Consider the following 20172-nt stretch of genomic DNA (forward strand, 5'->3'; position numbering starts at 1 on the left):
ACTCACAGACACACACAGATTTAGACATAGACTTACACATTAATAGCCAGACACACACATTTACACTAATACACAGACACACAGTGATGTACACAGACACAAACATATTTACACATTGACACAATACAGACTCACACAGACACACACAGACACACACACACATTTAGACATAGAAATACACACTAATACACACACAAACACTAATACAGACTCATAGTCTCTCTCTCTCACACACACACACACACACACAGTCACACACACAGAGCTCTGTACATCTACAGGAAATGCAGGGAGGGACCGGTAGAGAGGAACCGTCACTGTTTGTGACACTCAGTGTCATCCTGTGTGTGACTGGAGGGACGCAAGGAGACACCCTGAGTGTGTGTGTCACATCATGCCACAAACTCCAAGTGGGCCAGTGGAGCACGATGGAGAGGTACGTGTGTGTCACAGTGTCACAGTGTCAGCGGCCCAGGAGCTTCAGATTGTGTGTGTGTCACTGTTACAGTATAGTGAGAATGTGTGCTACTGTGCACGTGTCATCCGATGTGTCCCTGTGAGATTGTTAGTGTGTCATTTAGAGTGTGTCATTGTTTCAGTGTATCACTGCAGGGGTGTCATGTGTATGTCACTGTGAGAGTAGCTGTGTGTCGCTGAGTGGGGGTGTCTGGTGGCTGTTACTGTGTCAGTGGAAGTTTTGCATTTAGTGTTGTGTCACTGTATTCCCCGTATGCGTGTCACCTGTGTGACCAAGTGATCCGCAAACAATGTCACTGTGAGGTGATCACATCTGTGTATCACTGTGTGTGTGTCGATTGGTGTGTATCAGTGTGTGTGTGTGTGTTTTACTGTGTATCACTATTTGTGTGTCGCGGTGGGGGTATCACTATGTGTCACTGTGTATCACTGTGTGTGTGTCATTGTATGTATCACTGTGGGTCACTGTGTGTGTGTCGCTCGATGTGTATTACTGTGTGTGTCATTGTGTGCATTACTGGACGTATGAAAGTGTGTTTGTGTGTCGCAATGTTGTGGGTCTTTGTGCATGTGTTTTGTGCACTTCCTCTATATCGGTTGAATAGGGCTCTGTAGCACCGGAAACTCAATAGATGGGGGGGGGGGGGGGAAGGGGGAGACATTGCTCTGCGGGTCTCTGGCAGGGCAGGGGTTAATGTAACAGTGCTCTGCTGGGGAGCAGAAAACGGAGCGGTGCTCTGCAGGTCTCTGGCAGGGGAGCAGAAAACTGAGCGATGCTCTGCAGGTCTTTGCCAGAGGAGGGGTTAATGGAGTGACGCTCTGCATTCCATTGCCAGGGGAGCAGATAACAGAGCAAGGCTCTGCAGATATCTGCAAGGGGAGCAGATAATGGAGCGATGCTCTGCAGGTCCCTGACATCTGAGGGGTTAAGGGAGCGACGCTCTGCAAGCTTCTGGCCGGGAGGTGGCTGGTGGTGAGACGTTCTGCAGGGTGGGGGTAAGGGGTCAGGAAGTCAGACTTTACGGAAGTCATGAGGTGTGTGTGTGTAACTGTGTATCTGTATATATGTGTGTGTGACTGTGTATCTGTATATGTGTACAGTATGTGACTGTGTATCTGTATATGTGTATGTGACTGTGTATCTGTATATGTGTGTGTGACTGTGTATCTGTATATGTGTGTGTGTGACCGTGTATCTGTATATGTGTATGTGACTGTGTATCTGTATATGTGTGTGTGACTGTGTATCTGTATATATGTGTGTGACTGTGTATCTGTATATGTGTATGTGACTGTGTATCTGTATATGTGTGTGTGACTGTGTATCTGTATATGTGTATGTGACTGTGTATCTGTATATATATATATATGTGTGTAATCATGTATCTGTATATGTGTGTGACCGTGTATCTGTATGTGTGTGACCGTGTATCTGTATATGTGTGTGACCGTGTATCTGTATGTGTGTGACCGTGTATCTGTATATGCGTCATAAATGGAACTTTTTCAGATTGGGCTAAAGTCGTGAGTGGAGTACCTCAGGGATCGGTACTGGGACCCCTGCTTTTTAACTTGTTTATTAATGACCTTGAGGTTGGCATCGAGAGCAAAGTCTCCATCTTTGCTGATGATACTAAATTGTGTACGGTAGTAGAATAAGAGCAGGATGTAATTTCTCTTCTATGAGATATATTGGGGGAATCCTTGATGGAGAAGGATTTAGGAGTGCTTGAAGACAGCAGGCGTAGCAATAGTGCCCAATGTCATGCAGTAGCTGCAAAGGCAAACAAGATCTTATCTTGCATTAAACGGGCAATGGATGGAAGGGAAGTAAACATACTGATGCCCCTTTATAAAACATTAGGCCTCGGACATAGCATAGGCGCGCAGCCGAAAGCATGACGTCATGCACGCCAGTGCTTGCCGAGATTCGTGGCCTGCATATTTGCGCGATGGGGTGGGGGGGGTGGGTGTGCCGGGGGCGTGTCCGTGACGTCACGGAGCTGGTTCGCCCTCATTGGGCGAACCGCTCATGTTACCCGCCCATCGGGTGGCAAATTTAAACAAGTTTGTCGCGTGAAGCATCGGTCGACACGTCGCGATTGTGCATGCGCGAGCGCGTGCACTATACACAAGCACATTGGCGTCCCACTGTTTGTTTGCGGCGCAAGCGAGATCACTCGCGCCGTCTCCTGCACTATGGACGCGGCCTTAGTAAGACCACACCTAGAATATGGAGTACAATTTTGGGCACCACTCCTTAGAAAAGACATTATGGAACAAGAGAAAGTGCAGAGAAGAGCCACCGAATTAATAAAGGGGATGGATAATCTGATTTATGAGGAGAGGCTAGCGAAATTTGATTTGTTTACATTAGAAAAGAGGTGGCTAAGAGGGGACATGATAACTATATACAAATATATTAGGGGACTGTACAAGGAGCTTTCAAAATAACTATTCATCCCAAGGGCAGTACAAATGACACAGGGTCATCCCTTAAGGTTGGAGGAGAAGAGATTTCCCCAGCAACAAAGGAAAGGGTTCTTTACAGTAAGTGCAGTTACAATGTGGAATTCATTACCCATGGAGACTGTGATGGCAGATACAATAGACTTGTTCAAAAAAAGGTTGGACATCTTTTTAGAAAGGTATACAGGGATATTCCAAATAAGTAAACATGGGAAGGATGGTGAGCCAGGGAGTTATCTGATTGCCATTATTTGGAGTCAGGAAGGAATTTATTTTCCCCTTTTTGAAGTATCATTATATGATAACGCACTGTTTTTTTTTGTTTGCCTTTCTCTGGATCAATAAGTAAGTACGGATATAGGATAAAGTATCTGTCGTCTAAATTTAGCATAGGTTGAATTTGATGGACATACGTCTTTTTTCAATATCATCTACCAGGAACTATGTAACTATGTAACTACGTACTATGTAACTATGTATATACGTACATAGTAGGGCCGTGGGCGGGTGGCAGGATACTGATGTCTATATGAGAGGGGCTTCCTTCACTAATAACGGGCAGGGTCAGGTTTTCTACACATACCCCCTTTACCATCAGGCACATCTACAAAGTCGACCCTCTTCGCCCCTGTATCGTCTACATATTCAACCCGATTGTTATAGATATGGCGGCCTATGTGCCAGATCCAGACTAGATGGGCTACGCGATCTCCCCTGGTGGCAATAGTGGCATGTCCATGATATAGGCTTTCATAGCGCTTTCAATCCACTGGCCCCAAAACATGTCAACAATCTCCATAACCCCTTATGGGACGTAAAGATATTCCAACCCCCACGTGTCCCGGACTCTGTCCTGTACGCCCGTCAGCTAGGCTTCAGGTCAGGTTCTGACTGTGGGCCATTCCCAGTAAAACCCATACCAAAGGTTCCTTTTTAGGGGTCTCTGCCAGAGCCAGGTCCAATAACACGTCCTCGCTATAGAACATGCGATCGTCTATAGAATTAAGACGAGTGTGGTTGGCCTCTTCCTCCCTATGGGGAGTTAATGGACCCTCCCACTAATGTAGAAATGTACCCCTTCGTGAAGCCAACATCGTGGTCAGCTCAACTTGGGCGGGACGCTTCACCACCATGTCATTCTTTCCTCTCAGACCGGACAAGAAAAGGGTATCCACCGTAGGGTTATCCCCCAAACAGGCCGGTTGGGGGACACCTGCTCCAATAGATTCAGGCTCTGCAGCCTTGTTCCGGCGAACCCCCAAATATGTAAATGAGGGATTACTTGCTTCAGCATTTTTACTGTGGTAGATATCACGCTGCTCAGCGACTGTCAAAACCGCTAAGACTTCCTCATTCACCGCTGTTGCTTCTGCAGGTACACCAACCAGAGCAACGTCTGTGGCTGGCGCCTCTCTGGGGGACATCTTGGGGTCCTTTCTCCCGTCCTCCCTTCTGTCAACATCCGGGGCGATTTCCACCTCTCCAGTCATTTCATCTGACGTTGCTCGCCTGCGATACGGGGGAGCTCTATATCAGGTCCTGGCAAACAAGATGAGATGTCCGTCTCACTGGAACTTCTCCTGCCCAATGCAGCAGAAATGTCATTAAGGACCTTCCTGAGATCCCTAGGCCTCGTGTCCTGTAGATGGCAAGTGCCACATTCATCACACCTGTCATCGGGTCACAATTCTCCTCCAGGGCGCCGCAAACATGCACAGACAGCCTTGGATAACACTTTCCCTTGAACTGTTATCACAAAAAAACCCTCTTGGGACTTCATAATGGGTGACCGTAGGCTCCTTGTGGAGCTGAGGTAGCGACACTGTGAGAAATGCTGTAAACTTCTTAAGATTTAACAGGGACTCAATCAGAGACATGGTCAACTGCTCAAATCCAAATGTTGCAATCACAAAGTCCAGCTCAGGACACGCGGCAGGTCTTAGTAACACATTTCCCGCACATCCCTTTCGACTAAAGTCCCTACCCTATCAAGACTATCAGAGGCAGGTCTGGTTTTTTTCCATTGATTCTCAATGGACGGTTTTGAACAGATGTGGCCATACTTTCGTGCAACTTCTGTACGCGAGTGCTGCTCAACATCTGCACGCATGCGCATCTTTGCAACAACAACAGAAAATGGTTTCTTAGCAGGAAAAACAGCCCAGATCACTTCTGCAAACTCCTTTTAGCTGGGAAAATTGGACCCACTTTCTTGGGCAAAACTCTCTTTGCAGGACAATGTTACCATCATTCCCTGGACACTGCAAACTTTAACTTCTGGTGCACACATTTGTCAAACACTTATTGATACTTAAATTGTGCAAAGTAGCTCAACTGACGGGGAAGAGAAATCCCATCTACTCTTGCAAAACTTTCTTTAGCTGGAAATTGGGCCTACTATAATTCTGCTAAATTCTCTTGGCATAGCAACTTTTGCGATGCAATTCTCAATCCTAGAACCTTGCAATATTAGCTCCGTGTGCACAAAACTTGAACTGCAGTCCTTAATACTGTATATGACCCGTGCCCAAAACGTTCCACTGGCAGGAACGACAATTTCTTTCTCCTTTGCAAAGAAAAAAACCCTCCTGCAGCTTGCTCTTAGCAATCATCATTTTATACTTTAGTCCTCATCTCCGGGACTCTGCCAGATAGTACTTACCACTTATCCTGCAAAAATCGGCTCCTAATACACAGAGGATTGCAAAACACTTTCTTGGATCCAAACTTGCACAGTTCTTTTCTTATTCTGTGGAAACTTGCAAAAATGAGTTCTCTTTAGCAAGAAGGGGTGAATCACAGCCTTTGATAACTAGCACTTGAAAAAAAATAGTCTTTAAAACATAACAGCAGCAAAACAGTTTCCACGGCGGAAAACAGAAAAACTCTGTGAAAATAGTCAAAGCACTTTTCTCACACTAACAGTTGAAAAACAGCAAAAATCCCCCGAAACATTTTCTTCACTCCAAAAGTTCCAATGCGAGCAAAAACTTTCTTATCAATGCCCGGCTCCACGTCGGGCGCCAAATGTGACCCTGCTTACCCAACTCCAAAGGAGGTCACATAGTTCTACTACACACTTTGCATTGCTCAGTCTCTCATACCTTTTCATAGTGCTGGGTAGGTGCAGGGAATAAGATAGAAATAGGATGGGCGCCAGGAACGTTTGTAAAACATAAAAGGTGCTATATTTGCTGTGCGGGTAGATGCAGCTTCTCTCTGCACAGATCTTCCAGACTGGAGGGAGATCGCACGGTCAGATCTTTGAAAAAACAATTAGAAACTCATTCCCAGCGAAAACTGTTTTTTTACACAAATGTCATACGGAACGGGTGGAACATGCCAACGCGTTCAATGTAGCAGCGGTCTTATGGAAGCTACCTGAATAGGTCCCATAGTGTGCAAGTGCAAAAGGAAGCATGTTTGTGGATTTAGCCAAGATGGAAGGTGAGAGGGATGAGTGTAAGAAGCAGAGAAGGGGCGGCATATAGATCCAGAGAGGCGAGGCTAGAGTTGTAACAGTTGACAAGATTGTCAGGTTCAGAAGGAGGAGAGAGAGAAGAGAGGTTAGCGTAGATGCAAGAGCAGAGAGGTCAATGGAGTGATGGTCTCAGGAGTCGCTAGGAGAATAAGCAGGAGGAGCACGAGAGGAACGAATGGTGGTGAATAATATGAGGGGATGGTCAGAGAGTGGAAGAGGCCATCATGCTGGGTGCTTGAATCAGTCCATTGGCAGAGGCAAAAGGAGGTTAGAGCGACAAGGCAATTTGCCCAGGAGACTGAGAAAGGATACAATGTGACAGTTTAAATCCCCTAGCAGAAGAGTGGGAGAGTCAGAGTGAGAAGGAAGGAGAGCAGGTTCAAAGTTTGAGAGGAAGGTGGAGGTAGAGTAGGTAGAGAATGTAGAAGTAGGCGGATGGTAGATGACTGCCACGTGCAGAGAGTGTTGAAAAGCTGGACCCCATAGATGTCAAAGGAAGAGAATTAAACGGATAGGGGCTTAGAGAGGAGCTGATATCCGCACCGGGAAGAGAGGAGGAGATCTAGCCCATCACCATTGGTTATCCCATTGGGACTTGAGATAAAGAGAGACCACCATAGGAGACAACATTCTCCACAGCAGAGTAATGTCGTGAGAGCCAGGATTTCGCCAGAGCAAACAGAAGAGGGAAGCAAGAGCGGAAAAAGTCATGTACAGAAAGATCCTTGTTGGTCAGAGAGTGGACATTCCAGAGAGCAAAGAAGACGGGAAGAGAGAAGGAAGGGAGACAGTGAATAGGTATTAAGGTAGCAGGGTTAGCACCCTTAACAGAGAGGGAGGAGGAGGAGGCAGCAGGGAGGCAGAGCCAAGAGGAGGTGTGTGTATGGCAAGGTCCTGGAATAGGAGAGATATCCCCAGCAACAAGGAGGAGTGAGATAGAGAGAAAGGAGGTGGGAAGAGGATTTGTGAGTGTTTTGTTACGGAGGGAAGCAGAAATAGCAGGAGTAGAGGTGCGAAGATAGTGGTGCAGTGTATTGGCACAGGCCAAGGAGGAGGGATGAAGGTGGCATTTTACTTGTCATATTATTGTCTTTTGTTTTTGCTGGGCACCAACATATTCTGCAGCACAGAACAATGTTGAAGTATAATAGTGCTTGTCTCACATCAGGAAGCAGACCCGCAGGGCTAAGGTAGGGGTATATATTCACTGAGCAGAGCCAGGGGACAGCCCTGGCAGAGGATCATGCAGGCGGCAGAGGCGCAGAATTGGGGTCACAGGCTGAGGTCAAGGCAGGTGGCAGAGGTCGTGGGGTCACTGGCTGAGGTCAAGGCAGGAAATCCACAAGCAAGAGGGCCAGAGATACAGACTAATATGGCTGGGACTGCAATAGAAACAGGAAAGATGCTCAGCAACTTCCTGTAGGGAGAGCATCCTTAAATAGGAGGCTGCCAGGAACTAAGATGGCCGCAACTAGCCAAGTGAGGGCAAGTTCCAACAAAAACCAGGTACTGGAGCAAAAAAAAACCAGGCACGAATCCTGCACACGTAGGGAGGCCAATGACAACAATGTTTAACAAAAAGAGTTACAACAAACTGAGACAACAGGCAAAGCGGTCCCTGTTCTGAGTGTGCGATTCTGTAATGAAACTAAAAGAAAAAGTAAAAAAAGCGTTGGCCAGGCCTCCTTCAAAAAGCTTGTGCATAAGGAACTGGTATGTGTGTTAGGGAAGAGTCGGATCGCGCGTGGTGGAGAATTCCAGAGTTGGGGTGTGTGGGGGGGGGGAGGGGCAACAGAGAAGCAGACGGGAGTGAGCGGAAGTGATGGGAGAGGTGGAGAATTCCAGGGTTGGGGTGTGTGGGGGGGGGGGGGAGGGGCAACAGAGAAGCAGACGGGAGTGAGCGGAAGTGATGGGGGAGGTGGAGAATTCCAGGGTTGGGGTGTGTGGGGGGGGGGGCAGCAGAGAAGCAGACGGGAGTGAGCGGCAGTGATGGGGGAGGTGGAGAATTCCAGGGTTGGGGTGTGTGTATGTGGGGGGGGGGAGGGGGCAGCAGAGAAGCAGACGGGAGTGAGCGGCAGTGATGGGGGAGGTGGAGAATTCCAGGGTTGGGGTGTGTGTGTGTGGGGGGGGGGGGCAGCAGAGAAGCAGACGGGAGTGAGCGGCAGTGATGGGGGAGGTGGAGAATTCCAGGGTTGGGGTGTGTGTGGGGGGGGGGGAGGGGGCAGCAGAGAAGCAGACGGGAGTGAGCGGCAGTGATGGGGGAGGTGGAGAATTCCAGGGTTGGGGTGTGTGTGTGTGGGGGGGGGGAGGGGGCAGCAGAGAAGCAGACGGGAGTGAGCGGCAGTGATGGGGGAGGTGGAGAATTCCAGGGTTGGGGTGTGTGTGTGGGGGGGGGGGCAGCAGAGAAGCAGACGGGAGTGAGCGGAAGTGATGGGGGAGGTGGAGAATTCCAGGGTTGGGGTGTGTGTGTGTGGGGGGGAGGGGGCAGCAGAGAAGCAGACGGGAGTGAGCGGAAGTGATGGGGGAGGTGGAGAATTCCAGGGTTGGGGTGTGTGGGGGGGGGGCAGCAGAGAAGCAGACGGGAGTGAGCGGAAGTGATGGGGGAGGTGGAGAATTCCAGAGTTGGGGGGGCCACCACGGGAGCAGGTGGGAATGAGCGGGTGATGGGGGAGGTGGAGACTTCCAGCATGGGGGGGGGGCAGCACGGGAGCAAGCGGGAGTGAGCAGAAGTGATGGGGGAGGTGGAGAATTACAGAGTTGGGGGGGGGGGCAGCACGGGAGCAGGCGGGAGTGAGCGGAAGTGATGGGCGTGGTGGAGACTTCCAGGGTTGGGGGGGGCAGCATGGGAGCAGGTGGGAGTGATGGAGAAAGTGGATACTTCCAGGGTTGGGGGGGGGGGGGCAGCACGGGAGCAGGTGGGAGTGATGGGGTAGGTGGAGAATTCCAGGGTTGAGGGGGGGAAGGGTAGTACTGTAGAAGGTGGGAGTGAGCGGATGTGATGAGGGAGGTGGAGAATTCCAGAGTGGGGGGAGGGGGGGAACACAGAAGTAGGCGGGAGTGAGAGGAAGCGATGGGGGAGGGGAGAATTCCAGAGTTGGGGGGAAGGGGGGCCGCACAGGCGGTAGTGAGCAGAAGTGATGGAGGTGGTGGAGAATTGTAGATCATCAGCATAAATTGTGTCTGGGGGCGTAAGTTAGGTCAGAGATGTAGAGAGGAGCGGTGTTATGTACAGCTTTATAGGTGAGCAGAAGTGTCGTGAATTTCACTCTGTAAGGGTGTGGGTAGCCAATGTCGTGATTTGGATAGTGAGGCAGCAGGGGTGTGACAAGCTGGCGTTGGGCACCTGGTATCAAAACATTTGTGGGGCTTCCATCACCATAGCGCGAGGCTACGGATTCTGGGGCGTGGCCTTTCCCTGCCCTAATAATAAATAATAATAGCTTGTTCTTGTATAGCGCCGCTGGTTTTACATAGCGCTTTGCAGAGACATTTTGCAGGCACAGGTCCCTGCCCCGTGGAGCTTACAATCTATGTTTTGGGTGCTTGAGGCACAGGGAGATAAAGTGACTTGCTCAAGGTCACAAGGAGCCGACACCGGGAATTGAACCAGGTTCCTCTGCTTCAAACTCAGTGCCAGTCAGTCACTGAGCAACTCCTTCTTCCACAGCTCTGCGGTGATTAGCAGCCGCCACACAGATAAAAGCCACGCCCCAGAATTCTTCAATGGCAGGGTTGATGCCACACCATGAGGACCATCAAAAAACTAAATGTGGCCCCCGGACAATGGGCCCTCAGCTATAGTTCCGCCCCAGCGGAGGAAGAGTGGTGGTGGGTGAGGTAAATCAGCCTGGCAGTGGCGTTTAGAACGGGCTGGAGAGGAGACAGGCAGCAGAGGGGAAGACCAACTAGAATTAGGTTGCAATCGTCCTTTCGGGATATAATGAGTGAATAAGAATTTCCGGGGATTGTTCAATGAGAAAAGAGAGTTATTTTTTTTTTTAGCATTATAGGTGGAAATGACAGGATTTGGTAAGATACTGAATGTACAGGATGAAAGAGAGGGAGGAGTCAACCATTACCACTAAGCATCTGGTTTGGGGTTTAGAGAGGAAAGTAGTTTCTTGCAAGTGACAAATCAGGTGCACCATTAGAAGGAGGGACTCTTAACATTTGCTTGTGCTTTGTGGAACGTCAACCCCACCCACTGGAATGTTAATGAGCCAAGAGGACACAAAGAACTTTTTGTTCACAGCTGCATTGAAAATCAACCACCCCAGTGTACATCTGCGTTACCCCAAAGGCGGACAGACTTTGGCGCATCCGAAGGGCAGCCAAAGGGTGTGAGCCGTTTTCTGCCATTCGCTGATGTTTGCTGATGTTAAAGCTTCTCTATTTCAATCTGAAACTCACAAGCCCTTTATTCCCTGTACCCAATTTTCCAACTCTATCTGTCAATGAAATGTCTGTTCATTTACTGTATAACCCTGTTCTTTTAATGTAACCATGTATTGTTATAACTCTGTGCCCAGGACATACTTGAAAACGAGAGGTAACTCTCAATGTATTACTTCCTGGTAAAATATTTTATAAATAAAAATGTTCTGTTAAGTTTGAGATACTGACTGGACATCCTTGAGAAGATAGCAGAAAGACCATCACTGACACAATACTGGAGAGGTCAGGAGAGCAGAGCTAGACTTGGGTATCATCAGCATCGAGGTGAATGATGGGAAAACTGAATTTGTATTTATTTTATTTATAAACTGTTTTACCAGGAAGTAATACATTGAGAGTTACCTCTCGTTTCCAAGTATGTCCTGGGCACAGAGTTATGATTACAAATACATAGTTACATTTAGTGAGCAGGGTTATACATTATCTACAAGACATTGCATGCACAGTAAGAGATAAAATATGTTATAGGCGTATGTAACAGTTACAGACCAGGTGCACGGTAAGAGAAGGAGGAGCGGCCGGATACTTTGTTGAGACTTGGGACCATGAACAGTCTTTTGGAGTCAGATCTCTGATGATAAGTGTTGCACGTGGTAGGGGTGAGGAGCTTGTTCAGATAGGTGGGTAGCTTGCCCAGAAAGTATTTGAAGGCAAGACAGGAAATATGAACTTTGCGCCTAGACTCAAGTGATGACCAATCTAGTTCTGAGCATTTCGCAGTGATGTGTGCTATAGTTGCATTGGAGTACAAAGTGGCATATTGAATTGTACAGGGTATGAAGTTTGCTAAGGTGGGTTTGGGGTGCCGAGCCATATACTGTGTCCCCATAGTCAATAATTGGCATTAGCATCTGCTGTGCGATGCGCTTTCTGACCAGCAGACTTAGGGAGGATTTGTTCCTGTAAAGTACCCCCTAGTTTGGCATAGGTCTTGGATGTCAGGGTATCAATGTGCATCCCGAATGTTAAATGGGAGTGAAACCGTATGCCCAAGTATTTAAAACTAGTAACAGGAGTTAGGGTGGTGTTAGCATTGGTTCTGATCTGGAGCTCAGTCGCTGGAAGCTTTAAAGATTTAGTCTTGGTCTCAAATACCATTGTTACAGTCTTGTCAGTGTTTAAAAACAGTTTGTTTTGGGAAATCCAATTTTTAAGTCTCAAAAAGGCAGATTGAAGTGTTGAAGGTCAGAGAGGCTATGGCTGTGTGCATACAGGATTGTGTCATCTGCATACATGTGTATTGAGGCTCCCTTAGGCTGAGGCACCGCTGCGGTTGCCGGCGCGCGCGGGTCATTAGCCCCTTACCTGATGTGTGCCTGCCCCCGCTGCCTCCTTCCGACCGGGCTGACTGCGTGCTGTGACGCGTCAGCCTGCCGGAGCTACCAGCGGCTTGTGTTCTGCAGGTCTGACGCGTCACGTGGTGCACGTGTCAGCCAATGAGGAGGGGAGGTGGGAAGGAGGGGAGGAGGAAGGAGCTACGGGAGGGAAGTCTGTTAGTTAGGCAGCCGTGCATAGCTCTCCCTCTCCCCCCTTCCCGTGCATGGCTCTCCCTCTTCTCCCCCCCCCCCCTTCCCTACCCTCCACATCTCCCTCCGGTGCCCGCTGCGCAGCTGCCCTTGCTCTATCTTTTGGACCGCCCACCGACCCATTTGACACGCCCCCAACCTGTTTGACACGCCCCCCCCCCCGCGCCAAAAAAAGTTATCTGCAGACCGCAAATCGCCGTGCAGTAACTTGCACGCGCCGCCGGCAAGCATCGCGGCCGTGCGGGCGTGTGCAGTGGGGCCTTAGCCGCACAAGCTGTAGGAAGATCATTGAACATCATTGATCATTGTGTGATTAGGGGCCCCAGAACAGAGCCTTGTGGGACACCACAGGTGATATCCAAGGGGTTGGCGTTAGAGCCCGAGATGGACACATGTTGGGATCTACCTGATGGGTAGGAATGAAACCAGTTTAAAGCATGCTTCTCTATTCCAGAGCTCTGGAGTTTGTTTAGCAAGATAACATGATCAACAGTATCTAAAGCCTTTGCAAAATCTAGGAATACTGCACCAGTGAGTTGTCCCCGTTCCATGCCACACTGGATCTCATTGCAAACTTTTAGCAGGGTAGTTACGGTGGAGTGTTTGGGGCGAAAGCCAGATTGGAATTGGCTATGGAAATTTGTCTTGTTGTAGAAATCACATTTTTTCATGACTTTGGATAGAATTGGGAGAAGTGAGATTGGCCTGTAGTTTGAGACAGTGTTTTTGTCCCCACTTTTGAAGATTAGGACAACTCTGGCAGTTTTCCAGGTCTTAGGCTAAGGCCCTGCTGCCTCAGACCACGCGCCCGCACTGCAGACAGGGGGCGCGTGGAGAGGCACTTGGAGCTTTTTACGGTGCAAAGGGACCATTTTTGCGAGGGGGGGCGTGGCCATGACGTGGGGGGGCGCAGCCATGACGTGAGGGGGCGGGACCGCCCCTCAGCCGTTCAGCCCCTCAACCATGTATTGATAGACACTACCAGTTGTTTGATGTTGCATTTATTTAATGAATGTACATGTTGTAAACAACCACTCCATAATAGCTCAACTGTTTAGCCCCTCAACTCCTCAGCCACTCACACACACAGACAGGCACTCACGCACTCAGGCACACACATACCCACACACAGACAGGCACTCACGCACTCAGGCACACACATACCCACACACAGACAGGCACTCACGCACTCAGGCACACACATACCCACACACAGACAGGCACTCACGCACTCAGGCACACACATACACACACACACACACACAGGCACTCACGCACTCAGGCACACACATACACACACACAGACAGGTACTCACGCACTCAGGCACACACATACACACACACAGACAGGTACTCACGCACTCAGGCACACACATACACACACACACACAGGCACTCACGCTGCTTTCCCCCCACACTCTCCTCCCCGCTCCCGGAAGCCTCCCCTCCTCATTGGCTCACAGCCACACCACGTGACGCGTCGCCGCTTGGGATTACAATTCTCTTGAATCCCCTGGCGGCTGACGCGTCACTGCGTGTAGTGAGCTGTGCAGCGAGGGGGGACTGGGACCGGCTCGGGAGGATTCCCCTGCTGGTGGGGAACGCTCGTGCGGTCGCCCGCGACGCCAGGCGCAGCGGGTACCAGCCCTTAGGGATATGGCCTGCTGAGAGAATAGAGTTGACTAGGGAAGCAAGCGGTTTGGCAATGGCTGGGGCACCAAGTCTTAGGAACTTTGATTGTAGTAAGTCAGGTGCACATTGGCTGCTTAGTTTTAATTTGAGGAGCGCTTGTGTAATCTCCTCTTCAGATACTGGGACAAATTGAAAATTGCGGGCAGTGTTGGGAGGCGGTGGGGCTATATGGATACTCACAGAGTGAGGTTCATGTTTGTGGTTTGGGTTGCATTTCGCTAATAAGTTAGTAGCACACCCCACAAAGTAATCATTGAATGCATTTGCAATGTCAGTGGGGTTTAGAGTAATATCCCCCTTTGTGTTCTTACTTGGTTGTTGATGGTTGTAAGGCTGGAATATGTTGTTGATGACTTTCTAGACGTTAGCTGAGTTTGATGTATTCTGGAGGAGATTGTCAGAGTAATATTGTGTTTTGCATGCCTTGTTTGCCTTGTGCACATGTTCCGCTGGCATCTGTAGTGATTGAGATCCTTGGTAGTGCCAGTTACCTTGTAGCTTTTCCACAAAGCCTCCCTAGGATGGTTGAGCGATATAAGGTGGTTGTCACCCACGCAAGGTGAGCCCCCGTACTCTTATTCTGCGTAGTGGAGCATGGGAATCACAGAGTTTTAAGAACTTCGGATTGGAAATAGTCAAGTGCAGAATCAGAGGTCGGGGATTAAGTCGCTTCTGTACCAAGGGCGACTAATGACTATCAATCTTCCAAGGGGGGAGCTAATAAATGGTTGAAGAGTAGAAGCCCTGGGACGCGCCAGCGGTGAGGTGGAGGATGTGCCCAGCAACAGAGACGCTGAGGGACTGGTCAGCTAAAGTAAACCAGGAGAGGGCAGTGTCACACAGGCCAATGGAACGAAGGGCGGGCTTAAGAGAAGGATGTCAACTGCATGAGGAGCAGCAGAAAGGTCCAACAGAATGAGTAAGCAGAAATGCCATTGTTATTTAGATGTGAGGAGGAGACTGTGGGTGACTTTTGTTAGGGCCGTCTCAGACTCGGCGCAGTGGTTTGGGATGGAATCCAGCCGGCCGGGCAGCCAGTGAATGAGTCATTGGACGAAGTTTGGATTGAAATGATAGAAAGGAGGGAGGACGCCAGCTGGACGGGCGGGCAGGGTAAAGAGAAGGATGGGGGCGTCACACAAGCATGCTTGAATGTTGATGGTAATGAGCCTGGGCGGAAAGAGAGGTTGTGTTTTATGTATCTATGTGTGTGTGTGTGTGTGTGTGCGTCTGTAAATCTGTGTATAGATCTGTGTGTGTGTCTGTATATATCTGTGTGTGTTGTGTGCATATATGTATATACAGTATATCTGTGTATGATGGGTTTGTGTGTGTATATGTGTGTGTGTGTGCGCTGTTTATATATCTGTGTGTTTTGTGTGTATATATATATATATATATATATCTGTGTGTTTGTTTTGTATATGTATTTGTGTGTGTGTGTGTACATACATACACACACGTGTGTGTGTACATGTGTATATATGTGTGTTGCGTATATCTGTGTGTTGTATTCCCTCTAACTCCATGTGTGTATTTCACAGATTGACGTGTGTGCTCCTTGCAGAGAAAGGGAAGGGAGGAGAGAGGGAGACAGAGAGAAGGTGGGGGAGAGAGGAGGGATGCAGGGAATGAGAGTAGGGGAGAGGGGAGAGGTACAGGAAGGAAGAGAAGGGGAGAGCAGAGGGATGCAGGAAGGAAGAGAAGAGGAGAGAGAAGAGACGGAGGAAGCGAGAGAAGGGAAGATGCACGGAGTGAGGGAATGGGTGAGAGGGGAGGACGAGGGAGTAGGGGAGCAGAGTGAAGAGACGCAGGGGCTGGAGGGGGAGAGAGAGCGTCTACGCAGCGAGATCTGCAAGGAGCTGAAGATTAAGGAGGGAGCAGAAAGACTGCGTAGAGCAACCACGGAGCGCAGGAACCTGGGACACGTGGAGACCATGCTGAGAACATGTGAGAGAAGATTGGAGAGCTTGAAACAGGAGCTGGAAGACCTGGAGACCTGCCCCGTTTCCCCTGACCCCAGTGAAGGTACAGTCACCAACCTAACTTCAGCAGGGTTCCACTGACGGAAGCAGAGGCAACTTTAGGTCTTGTGAGGCCCTAGGCATGTTAAGGGGCCATTAAGCATGTCAACACCCTGTCCCACTCAGTGGAGCCTATGTATAAAGTGTGTCTAAGAGCAATGTTCACAGAAAAGTAACATGTACATATCCTGGTGCCCTAGTGTGCAACACAGCAATACATGACACTAGGTTGTGGAGTTAGAGGTGGAGATTGTCTATGGTGCCTATAAATAGCGCGTGCACCCAGCGCCGGCTGGGAGTTTGGCGAGGCCCTCTTCCCTGCTCCGGAGCCTGCTTCTCCACCTGCTGCAACGCGTCAACTTGACGACGCAACGTCACACGGTGACGTCACGGGTTGTGCGGGGGGGGCCTCTTGGCCGCCCTCGATGTCGTGTGAGGTTGCGTTGCCATGGTGACGCGTCGTCACATGGTAGCAGGAGGAAGATGCCAGCACTTTACAGAGGCCCCCGTGCACTCCCCCATCACCCCGGGGCCCGGCATATCACATTTTACACGTGGTGGTGGTCAATTTAACTACCACAACGTTGAAGCAGTGATTACCGAAGTTGGGCCGGAGAAGAGCGCGGCGCCTCTGTAAGCGCCGGGCCAGGTGCAGTCACACCGATGGCACCGCCATCAGGCCGGCCCTGGCCAAGTAGGCACAAATGATTCCGCCATTCTTGTATATGTACGAACATGACGCACACCATACAAAGAACGGGAACACGTGTGACAAATGTAAGGAGATACCAGCATTTATACCGGTACGCTTTCCTTCATAGCCCCCCATATCTTTTGTGTGAAGGGAAACATCATTCTTCCCCCTTACACATTCGTTGGACATGAAGTTGAGGCTTCATTAATCCATTGTGTACCCTGCTGCACACTCAACTCCACGCTGCCAGGGCAGGGCCGTCTTAACGTATGGGCACGCGGGGCAGTTGCCCGGGGGCCCCACAGCATAAGGTGGCCCCATCCGCCCGGCCCATACGTGCCCACCAATGCTAAAAATCTCCATTCTAAGTCTAGCTAGGAGGGCTCGCTCTCCCCCCACCGCGGGCGTCCGGCACCCCGGCTCGCTCTCCCCCCGCCCGGCACCCCAGCTCCGCTCACTCTCCCCCGCTTGGAAGTGGAACCCTGGCTCCGCTCGCTCGCTCGCTCTCCGCCCGTCCGACACCCCGGCTCGCGTCACAACCGCTCGCAGCCTAGCAGTGCAGCACTTCCGGTGCCTGCTGCTGCTAGTGAGCGCGTGGGAGGCTGGGAGCGGCAGTGTAGGCCGGGCCCCGTGCACTGCTTTGCCCGGGGGCCCCTAATGTTGTTAAGATGGCCCCATGCCTGGGTATTAGGCGCCCTAGGCGAACCTTCAGCTTCACTTCAACTTTTACTTTTATCCTCCCCCTTCCCCCAATCTCTGCTGCTTTCCCCTCATTCTGTCCCCCATCCCGTTCTCTCCCCCCACCCCCTCACCCCCTCTCAGTTAAAAATCCCTTCCTGTGGAGTGGAGCGGGGGGGACATCATTCCTTGCCGGGCAGACGCCGGAAGTTTTTAATGACGTCCGGGGCGGGCTCTGTCCTCCTCCTCTGCTTCCACCACCGCCATGCTCCTCGTATGTTGTTGGCCACCGCCCCCCCCACAAATGTTGCCACTCTAGGCGATCGCCCCTACACGCTACCCCATCACACATCCATGGCATTGTGTGGCCCCTCACATGTAATATTACGCACTCAACTTTAATGTTTCAACCAGTTGGACGCTCACTCAAGTCTTGGGAGAGGCTTCAGTGGGTGTCACGCAACGCGCCCATCCATCTCCTGAGGAGACACACACAGGGGCCTTCTCCCTCTCGCCTGTGCGCAGTACTATAGGCAGCCATACATACACACACTCACCGGTTCATGAACTCAATCTCACACAACCCATTCGTGACCAGACTCGCTGGCACTCGTCAGGGCACACACTTGCAATGACCTCAAAACGTACATACAATATACACATGCACATATACACACAATCAATGACAGTCACAGAGGCATACACTCAATTGCACATATACTCATCCAACTACAAATGCACACAATCAGTTAAACATGTACTTCCATATACACTCAAACTCGCACACTCAATTATAAATTCACATGTGCATACGCATACAAACACTCACTCATCCACACTCACACAAAGGCACATCCATTTACTTATACATGAACACACTCAATTCCACAGCCAAACACACACACTTGCATATACAAACACTGACACGTGGACATAGTCAATGATACACACTGAGTTACCCATGCACACATTGACACATAGTGAGGAAATAAACAAGCGCAAATAACATTACTTATATATCAAATAACACACAGATGATATACTGTCCTTACTGAGTGCAGCTCCCGACATAGAATTCAGACCAAACTCAACCAGCAATCGTAGAAGAAACAGGTGCGCAAATCACATCAGGGACATGGAAAGACAGTAGAAACACAAAATAGTGCAATATTGTCAACCCCAACAGAAATCAATTGTTGAAAGCTCTATAAAATTGGCACTCACGTGTACAACGTGATAGTAAGGCGTTGTGGTTATTAGAAGTTACCAACTTTTGTCTCCAGATAGGTACTCCAGATCCATAGAAAAGGAAGGGAAATCCATATACAAAAAAGGAAAAAGCAAATAGTATAGTACTGCTTTTAATATTAAAAACACAAAGTATTCCACTTACATAAGTGCCTTTGTTTGCGAGCATTCAGACCACCCTGGGTCATATGGACAGACAGTAGTATTCACAGCAACAGCATCTGCTCCGCGGCCGTCACAGCAGGTACTGGGCTGACTGAAGTCGTCTTCCACTCTGATGTCACCAACAAGGGCCACTTTGTAGTCACTGATTCACCCAATGCGCGTTTCCACTTAAAAGTCTTCCTCGGGGGCTAATCTCTAAGATTTCCACTTAAAAGTCTTCCTCGGGGGCTAATCTCTAAGATTTCCACTTAAAAGTCTTCCTCAGGGGCTAATCTTAGAGTTGTGTTTCTACTTTCTTTCCATGTCCTGATGTGATTGCGCACCTGTTTCTTCTACACATTGACACATACACATTTACCAATGCATATACTCACATGCACAGTCACCTGCAGGGTTTCAGAACCACAGGGCAACCTTCTCCTTGGTGCACACCTACAGCTGTACTGGAGAAGAGCATGAAGAGGCTGCACAACCTTCCCACCCCCCTCGGGAATCCTGTGCTGTCCGGCGTTGTTACACGGAATTCTCATTCACTCTAACACTGCGTTAGCCACATAGCTCCTTTCAGCTATGTCTTTGTGTGAGACATTGGCAACCCTGCAGGGACCCTTAATATTCGGGCCCAAAGCGACCACCTATGTAGTCTACCCTTAGAGCCGCCCATGGATAGAAGAGAGCCATGGGCTATGGAGCCTGTTCCTCACCCTGCCGTATGTCTCTAATGACACAGACAGAAGGGACCTATGTCTCGTTGGTGGTAGGGTGTACAATACTGTGCCCATGTGACTCTAACCTCACCCATTTCTGCCCCTCCTTCCCCAATACCCCAGCCCTCCCTCCCTTCCCAGGGCTCCCGTGCCAGGCTCAGCTCTCTCGTGTGTCAGGATTAGAGCGCCAGCTGAACATCGAGATGCGAGTGAGACAAGGAGTGGAGAAGATGCTGCAGATGTACAGCCAGGGCGGGGTCAAGGTGAGAGGATGCCATTATCTGGGGAAGGACGTTATTTGGGGTGGTTGTGTAACGTTGTGTTGTGTGATTGTGTAATGTTTTATTGTAACCGTCTGATTGTGTAACATTGATCTGTATAATGAGACTGTGTAATGTGTGAGGTGATTGTGTAACATTGTGTTGTTGTTTCGTTACATGTGGTTGGTTGTGTGTTGTTATATGCTTGTGTGTCAGGACAAGAAGCTCCTCTCGGCTGCTCAATAGAGATTTTGTAGTTGTGTGGTTGTTTTGTTGTGTAACGTGTGTTGTTGTGT

General features: G+C 49.7%; 1 protein-coding gene across 1 annotated transcript in view; it reads left to right on the top strand.

Moving 5' to 3' along the window:
- Positions 1-278: 278 nt before the first annotated feature.
- Positions 279-20172, top strand: part of LOC142470710 (serine/threonine-protein kinase N1-like) — a 64357-nt gene continuing 44463 nt past the window's right edge. Inside the window, 4 exon segments of the mRNA XM_075577363.1 lie at positions 279-436; positions 15645-16128; positions 19740-19879; positions 20093-20129. Coding sequence (XP_075433478.1) covers positions 395-436; positions 15645-16128; positions 19740-19879; positions 20093-20129 — 703 coding nt within the window. The 5' untranslated portion in view covers positions 279-394.

This window comes from Ascaphus truei, chromosome 20, assembly GCF_040206685.1.
Source record: "Ascaphus truei isolate aAscTru1 chromosome 20, aAscTru1.hap1, whole genome shotgun sequence".
Lineage (NCBI taxonomy): Eukaryota > Metazoa > Chordata > Amphibia > Anura > Ascaphidae > Ascaphus > Ascaphus truei.